Source organism: Acinonyx jubatus, chromosome B3 (genome assembly GCF_027475565.1).
Source record: "Acinonyx jubatus isolate Ajub_Pintada_27869175 chromosome B3, VMU_Ajub_asm_v1.0, whole genome shotgun sequence".
Classification (NCBI taxonomy): domain Eukaryota; kingdom Metazoa; phylum Chordata; class Mammalia; order Carnivora; family Felidae; genus Acinonyx; species Acinonyx jubatus.
Window position 1 is genome coordinate 86,317,285 of NC_069386.1, and position 12,309 is coordinate 86,329,593.

The following is a 12,309-nucleotide window of genomic DNA, read 5'->3' on the forward strand; positions in this document are numbered from 1 at the left end:
AAAATATGTGTGTAGGTGTGTGTGTGTGTGTATGTATATACAAAACAATAAAAAAATTAAAGTAAAAGAGGTGACTCAAAAGGAAAACAAAAATAGGAACAAAAAACTCCTTGTTCTGGTCTAAGTTATACTACATCGTGCATTATCAGCATCCTTTGTTTTTATTCCTCATGTCTTTGGCCACAACTCTGAACTTTTTTATTACTATTCCTTACCACCATCAAAAGACTCCAAGAGTAAAAGTAGATTAACAGATTTTCTACTTTTTGTAGGGCTCCCAAAAGTTGTACTGGGAAGGGTCAGCGATGACAAAAAAAAAAAAAAAAAAGAAAAGGACTTACATATATTCACATTTTTAAGTTCTTCCTCATCCCTAAGAAACATTCTCTAGACTTTTTTTCATTACTTCTTTCTCCTTTCACTTTCCTTCTACCCACTCCTCATATTAAAGAGCTCAAAAGGGGAAGAGTTAGGCCTGAATAAGAGTCTCAGATACAATCAACAGAATCAGCTCTCCAAAGAACTCTCATTTGTCTTGGAGTTTCCTCCCAACTTCCTTCAGCCCTCAGGGCCCAAGTGCTTGTGTGTTGCTCCTGCCTGGGACTCAGTCCACGCTTCTCTCCCAGCAAAGGCAGTTCAGTGACATTCTTATTCCTTTTCTGTTTTCAGTGATCAGAACTCACTGAGAGGCTCTCTCATACCTCACCACTTTAGCCATTCCTTACTAACAGAAATGTGTAATTGGTAAATTTGGAGGTAAAGATTTTAGAAATAAAGACCTTCTTTAAATGTAAGCTATGCCACCTTTTGGAAGACCATCAGGCTTTGAAACCCCCCCAAAAAAATTATTTCTGGGCCCTCTGCTATTTCCAATAGAGGGGAAAAGATGGGATGTCCAGATCTCTTGGGAGATCTATCAACTATCAAAAGCCTAAAGAGAAGGTTTGGAGTTAGGAGAGAAGAAAAAGGAAAGTGTATGGCTTTCAGTCAAATACTTATTAGGCTAATGCCTTCATTCTCTTTCCTATTAGTTTCTGCTACTAATAGGCCTAAGGATTCCCAAATCAGAAACGGTTCTGTCTGCTTTAAAACAAATAGACTCTGCCTTTTGCTAGTTCTCCAAACCTGCAACCAGAGGTTTAGGGAAGTCTCCCTGCATAAACAACAAGTTTCTACACCAGAGATCAATAAAAAATGTTCAAAAAAAATATTAATAAGAGTAGTTCAGAAAAGAAAGCTGAAGGTTTAAGCAAAGTTTTCATGGGCAAAATTTAAATTTCCACATCTCAATATAATCATTATTCCAGACTGAGCTAAAATGCTCCTTCTTCTATAAAGGTGTATCACAACATTCACTTGGAAGGATTCCTCTAAATTTCCTTTAAGTTTTGCATATCTCTCATAGCATTTCTCTCTTTCTGTTCTGCATTAGGTATATTTCAAATGACACCCTTCAAACTGAAAGATCCTTGAAAGGAGGATCCATGTCAGCCATCTTTATTCTCCTAAAGTTCCCTTCACACAGAACTCAGGTGAATAAATGTTATCTATGCTATTCATCATATAAATAAGCAACCTAGACTTTTTTAAATATCGATCAAAATAAGACAGGTAGATTCAACTACCCAAGTGGAAAAACTTCCCTAAGATACATAAAATCAGCTCTTTCTATTTACCTGGTATATCAGATTGTTCTATAAGACTAGCTGACCAGTAAAGTTACTTCCTTTTGGTACTACTGTAATTAGATCCTTTATATTAGATGGAAAGTTGAAAGTTAATATGCCTGACATCTGATTCTACTCCACACTAGGACTCCAGTGTAAATTTCTACTCACCACAAACAGATGAATATTTTCAAGGCCATCATAAAAATACTATACATTTAGGGGTGGGTGTAAAAAAAAAAATACTATATACTTTTCACTGACTACTCAAGCACAATAGTGATTTCTTAGCTATCCCAAACTTACAACATTACCAAAAGAATAACCCAATACAACAGGTCCTATAAGATGAGTAATAAAATACAACAGGAAAAATGAGACCCAATGCTACTGTCAACACTAAGAAAAGAACATGGATCTTTTATCTACTCACCTGAGGGTAAAGGGAGAAAGTTTCTGAAAATCTGAAGGAGCTTGGATCATCTTTGTGATACTCTCCAAATTTCTGACACTAAATAAAATAAAATGTGTTAGCAATATTTTCCCTGGCACACAGCTAAACAACCCTCTTGCCTATATGTTTTCTATTTTTAAAAAGCTATTACTCTTTAGAAGGCAGATAATTGATATAGGATAAAATTTGAATATTACTTATAGACTTACCAAGAGAATAATTACAACTAAAGAAATACATTTGAATTTGAGAAGCAAACAACATATTGCTCCAATGAAGTAACCACTCATCTTCAAATGTTTGGATTTTTTTTTTTTTTTTTTTTTTTTTTTTTGAGAGAGAGAGAGGGCACAAGTGAGAGAGAGTGAGAGAGGGAGAGACAGATAAGTGGGGCTCACCAAAAGCAGGGCTCGAGCTCACCTGATGTGGGACTTGAACTCACAAACCATGAAATTATGATCTGAGCCAAAGTCAGATGCTTACTGACTGAGCTACCCCAGCTGCCCTAAGAAATCTTTTTTTTTCTTTTAAGTAAGCTCTATGCCCAACATGGAGCTCGAACTCATAACCCGAGATCAAGAGTCACATGCTCTACCAAATGAGCCAGCCAGGAGCCCATTGTTGTTATACTTGGGTAACCAGTGATATCCACAAGGCTAATTTTCAGAGTAGGGCATGTTTGAGACTTATGTCCAAAATTTTCCTTGCATTATTAACATTTTGTATATCACTAAATATAATCTATCATTCCATTGAACATTTTTCATATCACTAAATATAATCTATTATTTCATTTTTAAAAGCTGACTAGCATTCCACTACATTAAAATATATACCATAACAATCTTATCTAATCCCTCACTATTAGCATATATATTTATCCTGTTATATCTTTAGGATAAATTCTTAGTGGTAGAATTTCTAGGTAAAAAAAAAAAAAAACACATATATATGTTTACTGGTCACTTGTATTCCCTCTTTTGCTAATTCCTTGCTCATGACCTTTGCTCTTTTTGCCCAAATCTTATTGATTTATAAGAGCACATATACATGAATATTTCCACATTCTGCCAAATGTAAAGAATATGTCCTACATACAAATCATACATAAAAGATGGCATTAAATTCTGCTAATGGTATTTTTACTACACAGATTTTGTTTCATTTTAATACATCTCTTAATATTCTTATTTAATGCTCCTGCTTTTCATTTCATGTTAAAAGTCCTTCTGCCTCCAGGTTAAATGCATATTAACCTATTTCCTGATAAATATAGCCTAAAGTATAAACTATATATACAATCTAAATAAAGTATGTATCGGGTATAAGTATATATGTATAGGTTAAAGTTGTATAGGTTATACTACAGATAACAATATAAAACTTGCATTATATATATATATATATATATATATATATATATATACATTTCTAATCTTTGCATTACTTCTTAAAAAAATTTTTTTAAATTTTTTTAATGTTTATTTATTTTTGACAGAGAGAGAGACAGGGCATGAGTAGGGGAGGGGCAGAGAGAGAGGGAGACACAGAATCTGAAACAGGCTCCAGGCTCCGAGCTGTCAGCACAGAGCCTGACGCGGGGCTCGAACTCACAGACCGCAAGATCATGACCGGATGCTCAACCGACTGAGCCACCCAGGTGCCCCACTTCTTAAAAATTTTTTGAACATTTATCAAGTGCCCTAGCATTAATTACTGGAATCATGAGGAGCAGTCCTATACAACCTAACCAAAATACAAATATAGATGGGAAAAAAAAAAAGATTGAAGCATAAAGGAAGTGTATCAAAGATTCATGGTCTGACTTATTCAAGAGTTAATAAAACCAGGCAGATAAAGCAACAGTAATATAATTTTCTTGAGGAAAATAACACTTGCAAGATATCTAGTTCTGTCTTTAATTCAGTAATTATTTATGCATAAAGGCATACAAATAAAAGGACCCTAATGGTCAAAGTCTAACCTCTATAAGAAAATGGTACTGGGGCACCGGGTGGCTCAGTCGGTTAAGCGTCCGACTTCAGCTCAGGTCGTGATCGCACAGTTCGTGGGTTTAAGCCCCACATCGGGCTCCGTGCTGACAGCTCAGAGCCTGGAGCCTGTTTTGGATTCTGTGTCTCCTTCTCTCTCTGATGCTCCCCTGTTCATGCTCTGTCTCTCTGTCTCAAAAATAAATAAACGTTTAAAAAAAAATTAAGAAAAAATAAAAAGAAAATGGTACTGACAAATGTGGTCATCTTTTTTATTTATTTTTTAATGTTTATTTATTTTTGACACAGAGAGAGACAGAGCATGAACGGAGGAGGGGCAAAGAGAGGGAGACACAGAATCCGAAGCAGGCTCTAGGCTCTGAGCTATCAGCACAGAACCTGACGCAGGGCTCAAACCCACAGACCATGAGATCACGACCTGAGCTGAAGTCGGACGCTCAACTGACTGGGCCACCCAGGCACCCCAGAAATGTGGTCATCTTTAAAAACAACACATCTAGGGGCGCCTGGGTGGCTCAGTCGGTTAAGCGGCCGACTTCGGCTCAGGGCATGATCTCGTGGTGAGTTCGAGTCCCGCATCAGGCTCTGTGCTGACAGCTCAGAGCCTGGAGCCTGTTTCAGATTCTGTGTCTCCCTCTCTCTGACCCTCCCCCGTTCATGCTCTGTCTCTCTCTGTCTCAAAAATAAATAAACATTAAAAAAAAATTTTTTTTAAAACATATCTAAAGTGCCTTGTCACACTAATGTTAAGAAAAAATTTGGCTGGGGTAGCATTTAGTAGGAAAGTCCCAAGAGTCTTAAACAACAGACATTTCCTAGGCCAAATCTAATCAGATGAACTGAACAGGGAAAATACAATTATTTTCAAAATAACTAACAAAACACTTGTTAGTGGTAAACCAAAAGTCTAAAATGGAAAAAAAAAAAGTCAAATATCAAGTTTAAGTTGTAAAAAGATGTCACTCAGTAGAAAAGGTCAGGAGTCAAAAATGTAAGGAACAACAACAAAAAAGGTAAGAGACAAATCCATGAAGCTGGGCATAAATAAGATGGACTCAAAAAGAGACTGAGGATGGATGCAACAAATCATATGTTGATACCAGTGTCTTAAGTGATGCTGACAAAGGGAAGCAAAGACTTACAGTAAAAGTGTCAGAAGCAATTGTGGTACAGCACCGATCTGGCCATACATTGCCCCATTATCTACAAAACAGTCTTTTTTAAAAAGATGTTGGGTTTCGGGGCACCTGGGTGGCTTAGTCAATTAAGCATCCAACTTTGGCTCAGGTCATGACCTCACGGTTCACAGGTTCAAGCTCCATGTCGGGCTCTGTGCTGATAGCTTGGAGCCTGAAGCCTGCTTTGGATTCTGTGTCTCCCTCTCTCTCTGCCCCTCCCCCCCACACACTCTGTCTCTCTCAAAAATAAACATTAAAAAAAATTTTTTTTTAAGATGTTTGTTTTGTTTTTTGGGTTTTTTTTATTTTTTTGAGAGAGAATGCATGCACACAGGCTTGCATGCAGGAAAGAGACAGGACATAGGAAGAGAATCTTAAGCAGGCTCCGTGCCTAGCTAAGAGCCTCAGATGTCACTACCGTGAGAGCAATGACCTGAGCAGAAATTAAGTCCAACACTTAACTGATAGAGCCAACCAGGTGCCCCAAAAGATGTTTATGTTTAACAAAAATTAGAGTCATCAAGAAAAAAAGAAAATTATATTCACTATGCCAAATTAAGGCAAGAAGTTTAATATAATTTCATAGATTTTTTTTCATTAGCAAAAATTTACAAAAGTATAGTACCTAAAAGGTATTACTAACCCCTTCTCTATTTGTTATAATTGCTACAGCTAAAATTTCAGCAGTGCGAAATCAGTAGAAAAGTGTTTAGCTTCCATAACTAAGGTTCATTGGTCATCACCTGAAGCTTCACTTCAACTGTATGCTAATATTCAATCAAAGAAAAATGTAAAGATCACCTTCTCACCACATTCACCACATATGAGGGTCTCTTAGTCACTAGGGGTTCATAAGAGACTGTGATTTTGTCAAAAATTGGTGTTTGAACTCTGCATACCATAAAATGCCACCCACGATGATGGACAGTTTTCTAAATCCTACTAGCAATTTCTTCTAGCCATCTTACAGTCCTATGTGGCACTATGCAGTAGGACTATGCTCACTTGGAGAACTTCATTTCCAGTTTTTGATGTAAGACAAGGGAGGCCACCAATAACTGGTGAAAGCTATTTTGCCCAGAAAGCAGGGTGATAGTCTGATAATGCCAGCCTCTCCTTCCCAAATTACCTCTACCAATTTTCTCTTACACACACTTGCCAACTGAATTATAGGAAGAGACAAGCTAGGTGGCTAGGTGGCTCAATCATTTAAGCGTCTGACTCTTGATTTTGGCTCTAGTCATGCTCTCACGATTGAGATGAAACCTTGCATCAAACTTCACATGGAGTCTCCTTGGAATTCTCTCTCTCCCTCTCTCTCTGCCCCTCCCCTGCTTACATGCATGCTCTCTCTCTCAAAATAAATATGTTTTTAAAAAATGAAAGATATGGGGCACCTGAGTGCCTCAGTCGGTTGAGAGAGTCTGACTTTGGCTCAGGTCATGATCTCAGGTTCACGAATTCAAGCCCCGCATCGGGCTCTGTTGCCGACAGCTCAGAGCCTGGAGCCTGCTTTGGATTCTGCCTCTTCCCTTCCCCTGCCTGCACTCTGTCTCTCTCTCTTAAAAAATGAATAAATGTTAAAAATTAAAAAAAAAAAAAAAAAGGAAGAGACAAGCTATACTGGTGTGACAGAAGAGTAAAATTTTTAGCATGCCATGACTCATCTATTCTCTATCCCCAAAAGCCCTGCACTGCCATTGTAATGCTATAAAACTGCAGAATGTGCAGACATGAATTATAATTTTAGGTTTTTGTAATTTTGTACTTTTTGTTTAACTGTCTCATTTAGTTCTTTACAAGGCCATTTTGTTTTATATTTTAATAGTATTTCTGTTTTACAAGTATGTCAAACAATGCAGCAAATTTTGAAGTTCTGGTATAAGATAGAAGAAAAAGATTCTAGACATAAGCCCACAAAGAATTCTAAAGAATTATAATCTTCTGAGTCATTTCACTACACTCGTGCAGCAAAGGACACAGAAAAGGTCTATATTTACAATGAAAGCTACTTATCAGTGGGTTTTATGTGGACTGATAACCAAGTTGTACTATTAAATTTTATGTCATATTTGATAACCTACAAATTCAAAATTGTTCTAGTAAAATGCAAAAGCACTTTCTTACAAATCACAGCCATTTAGCAAATAAAGGTGCTGATTACTTCAAATACCTTCTTTTCAAAACAATAAAGTGTTTATTAAAACAAAGTCACCTTCATTGAAAAGGCTCAGGAAAGGGGGTGCCTAGCTGGCTCAGGAGGTAGAGCATGAGAATCCCAACCTCAGGGTCACGAGTTAAAGCCCAACATCGGGTACGAAGCCCACTTAAAAATATAACAGCTTCTCTATTCAGTTTGATGAGTCAACTGATTTCACTAATGTCATGTCTAACTGCTAAATGATAGTGAAATTCAAGAAAATGTTTCTGCTGTCCTAAACTAGCAAAAGTCAAAATATATTTAATATTTTATCTTGTCACTCTTTCATTTTAAAGAAAAAGGTATTTTAGCTCAGTTGGAGACATAAAGGTACTTACAATTCATTCAAGCTGCCTTTCTCAGCAAGTTGAATAGGTATCCCTCATACAGTCTTGCAGTTAAAGTGTTAAGTATGTTGAAAGAGATTATCAGCAACAAATACTTATGACAAACAAAAACATACAGATTGAATAAAGCACCATGTTTCCATCTTACCAGTCGAATGAGCTGTCTGTCTAGCCATCTAAGTACATCTGGTCCTTCCTCTGTTTCTGCCCTGTAGATTGCCAGCCGGGCCATAAGAATGGCAGCTGCCTCCTGGTCAAAAGATGCAGCAATGTTTTGGATTTGAGTTTGAGCATCCGCCCAGCTAAAGCCAAGAAGAAAGCATAAAAATGCGCTGTATTATTATATTCACAATATCATAGTTGACTATGACACAGATTTACATTAAAATGATGCAGAAAATTACTCCAATATTTCAAAATTCCAACATCATCTGGAAAATTAACATTTTAAAAATCACTAACAGCAGTTTCAGTATAGCATTATTTTTCAGAAAAATATATCCAAACCTAATAAAGTCCTCTAAAGTAATTATTTATGTTTTTATTTTATTTTTGAGAGAGAGAAACAGAGTGTGAGTGGAGGAGAGGTAGAAAGAGAGGGAGACAGAATCTGAAGTAGGCTCCAAGCTCTGAGCTGTCAGTGCAGAGCCCGACATGGGGCTCGAACTCACAGACTGAGAGATCATGACCTGAGCTGAAGGGATGCCCAATTGATGTAGTCACCCAGGCACCCCAAGTCCTCTAAAGTAATTATAAAGACAAATCTCCAAACACACTCCTTAAGACATTAAGATTTTTACAACTAAGAAAATAGCACAGGTATGTGTGTGAATGTGCACATGTGCACATAGATACACAAGTCTCTATATCAGACTTTAAATTGTATTTCTTCAAGGGCATCTGGGTGGCTCAATAAGTTAAGCCTCCGACTTTGGCTCGGGTCATGATCTCCTGGTTTGTGGGTTTAAGGCCTGCATTGGGCTCTGCACTGGCAGTACAGAGACCATTTGGGATTCTGTCTCTCTCCCTCTCTCTCTGCCCCTCTCCCACTTGCTTTCTCTATCTTATTTAAAAAAAAAAAAAAGAGGGGGAGCCTGAGTGGCTCAGTTGACTGAGTGCCCAACTTCGGCTCAGGTCATGATCTCACGGTTTGTGAGTTCGAGCCCTGCATCGAGCTCTGTGCTGACAGCTCGGAGCCTGAAGCCTGCTTCAGATTCTATCTCCTTCTCTCTCTGCCCCTCTCCACTTGTGCTCTGTCTCTCAAAAATAAATAAATGTAAAAAAATTTAAAAATAAAAAAATAAAATAAATTTTAAAAAAGGAAAAAAAAGAAAATTTATTTCTTCAATTTTTTAAAGGCAGAAACATGGAAATATAACAAAAATAAGTAACTCATTTACTAAACTGTAAACTAAAAATTATCAAAAATTATTTTCTCATTGGTATTTAATTCAATTAATGGAAAAAAAATACAATTATAGTTTCTATGTATTCTTTTCCCTCCATGCTAAATGTTAGTAAAAATTTTAGTCTAAGGGATTAATTTGCTATTACACATAAAATAGCAGTAATCTATTAAATTCACATGTTCTATAAATCCAATCCAGTCAAACTCATCCTGGGGAGACCCAGCAACAGTTTTTGTCTAATATTTCACAGAGTTTTGTAATACTTCAACTGATTCTAATTCCAAAGTACCTCACTTTAAGCAAGTCTAGAAAAATTTAAAGATTTTTGAAAAGCTAGACCACTTTTGCATGACTCAAAGATGCAAGAAGTCATCCCCCAAGATTTAGGCAGTAACATATTCAAAATTCTTCCTTTTTTCTCTATTTTTAATTTTTTTCAAGTAGACAAATAATTTTTTAATATTTTCCAGATAACTGTTAAGTATCTCAGTCTAGAGAAATAGCAAGAGGCAAAAAAGAATGAGAATCAGTAAAAGAATAAGAACCAGCAATTTTGAAATTATTTTTTAAAGTAATTTAAACTAATGGTTTACACTATTTTTTAAATTTTAATTTAAAAAACTTTAATTTTAATTTAAAAGATTAATTTTAAAAAATTTTAATTTAAAAAATTTAATTTAAATTTTAATTTAAATTTTTTTTAAATTTTAATTTAAAAAATTAAAAAATTTTAATTTAAAGAACTAAAACCAAAATTATCTAAATCAGCATTTTCCCAACTAAGATGACCATGATATTCTCTTGCTGCAATCTGAAACATAAAGGTGACATTTTAACTACATTGACAATTAAGCGCATGCAAATTCACGAATTAAATCTTATTTAGCTATAAATTAAAAATTATGCTCTTAAAATAAAGTTTAAAGAGTTTGTTCACATTGTAAAATCTATCTTATTTCCAATATCCCCTCCTCACTGTAATTCTTACAAGTAGTTTTAAACCAAACTTTCCAGGTCAAAGTTGTTTTCTATATGAAAAATAGGGTAACTTTTGACTGTATCTCAGGAACCTGAGTTCTTTACTTTCACATGGCTCACTTAAAGAAGTACACTCGCCTAGGCCCCTAAAATCATATTACTAATAAATAAAGAAAAAATAAGTGCTGATTATTGAAAATAGGATAAGTTAATTTGAAAAGATGGGTGTTTGGGTAAGACATAATGACATAAATAGCACCAAAACATACATGATATATAGCTCTACAATGGCCTCATAAATTCTGTGCAAACTGAAAATATATAGGGGCACCTGGATGGCTCAGTGGTTAAGTGTACGACTCTTGGTTTCAGCTCAGGTCATGATCTCGCAGTTTCATGGATTCAGGCCCTACACCGGGCTCTGTGCTACCAGCGCAGAGCCTGCTTGGGATTCTCTCTCTCCCTCTCTCTGACCTCCCCCACTCATGCTGTCTCTGTCTCTTCTCAAAATTAATAATAAAATAAAAACTTAAAAATATATAAACCCATGAAATTTCTCCAAGAAACTCCCTTTCTCTTAAAAGACTACCTATTCTTGTTTGTTTCACGTTTTTATTTAAATTCCAGTTAGTTAACATATAGTGTCATATTAGTTTCAGGAGTAGGATTTAGTGATTCATCACTTACATGTAACACCCAGTGCTTATCTCAACAAGTGCCTGCCTTAATGCCTATCACCCGCTTAGCCCATCCCCCACCCATCTCCCTTCCACCAACCCTCAGTTTGTTCTCTATAGTTAAGAGTCTGTTTTATGATGTCTTTCTTTTTCCCCCCTCTATGTGCATCTGTTTTGTTCCTTAAATTCACATGAGTGAAATCATATGGTATTTGTCTTTCTCTGATTTATTTCACTTAGCATAATACATTCTAACTCCATCCATGTTGTTGCAAATGGAAAGATTTCATTCTTTTTGATGGCTAATATTCCACTGTATGTATACACACCACATCTGTATCCATTTGTCAGTCAATAGACATTTGGGTTCTTTCCATAATTTGACTATTGTAGATACTGCTGCTATAAACATCAGGGTGCATGTGTCCCTTCGAATCAGTATTTTTGTAGCCTCATGGTAAATACCTCATAGAGCAATTTCTCAACTGTAGGGTAGTTCTATTTTTAACTTTTTGAGGAACCTCCATACTGTTTTCCACAGGGTCTGCACCAGTTTGCACTTCCACAAACAGTGTAAGAGGGTTCCCCTTTCTTCACATCCTCACCAACATCTGTTGTTTCCTGTGTTAATTTTAGCCATCTGATAGGTGTAAAGTGATATCTCATTATAGTTTTGATTTGTATTTCCTGATAATGAATGATGTTGAGCATCTTTTCATGTCTCTATTGGCCATCAGCATGTCTTCTTTGGAAAAATGTCTATTCATATCTTTTGCCTTTTTTTTTTTTCCAGAAAGAGAGCGAGAGCACGAGTAGAAGAGAGAGGCAGAGAAGGAGAAAGAATCTTAAGCAGCCTCTACACTCAGTGTGGATCAGTCATGGATCCCATGACCCTAGGATCATGACCTGAGCCAAAATCAAGAGTCAGAGATGTTCAACCAACTGAGCCACCCAGGAACTCCTCTGCCCACCCCCACCCCCCCTTTTGAAGTTTATTTATTTTGAGAGAGAGAAATGAAAGAGATAAAGTGTGAGCAGGAGGAGGGGCACAAAGGACAGAGAGAATCCCTATCAGGCCCCATGCTGCCAGCACACAGCCTGACACAGGGCTTGAACCCAAGAACCATGAGATCATGACCTGAGCGGAAACCAGGAGTTGGACACTCAACCGATTGAGCCACCCAGGCTACTGCCTGGGTCCCCTGCCCATTTCTTCACTGGGTTGTTATCTAACTTTTTAAAACTTTTCATTTTAAAAATATTTTACACATAAAAGCTATGAGTAGAATAAATTCCTATATATCCATCATCTAGATTTATCAATTGATAGCATTTTAACTATTTGCCCCATCATTCTCTCTTCCTTTATACATAAACATACTTTTTC

General features: G+C 36.4%; 1 protein-coding gene across 5 annotated transcripts in view; it reads right to left on the minus strand.

The window, feature by feature from the left end:
* Positions 1–12,309, minus strand: part of SEC23A (SEC23 homolog A, COPII coat complex component) — a 66,878-nt gene that overhangs the window by 19,235 nt on the left and 35,334 nt on the right. For all 5 annotated transcript variants that reach the window (XM_027065621.2, XM_027065622.2, XM_027065620.2 and 2 more), the window contains 2 exons: positions 8,007–8,160; positions 2,101–2,178 (listed from right to left, as the gene is read on the minus strand). In XM_027065621.2, the coding sequence (XP_026921422.1) occupies positions 2,101–2,178; positions 8,007–8,160 (232 nt within the window). The remainder of the gene's footprint in view (positions 1–2,100; positions 2,179–8,006; positions 8,161–12,309) is intronic.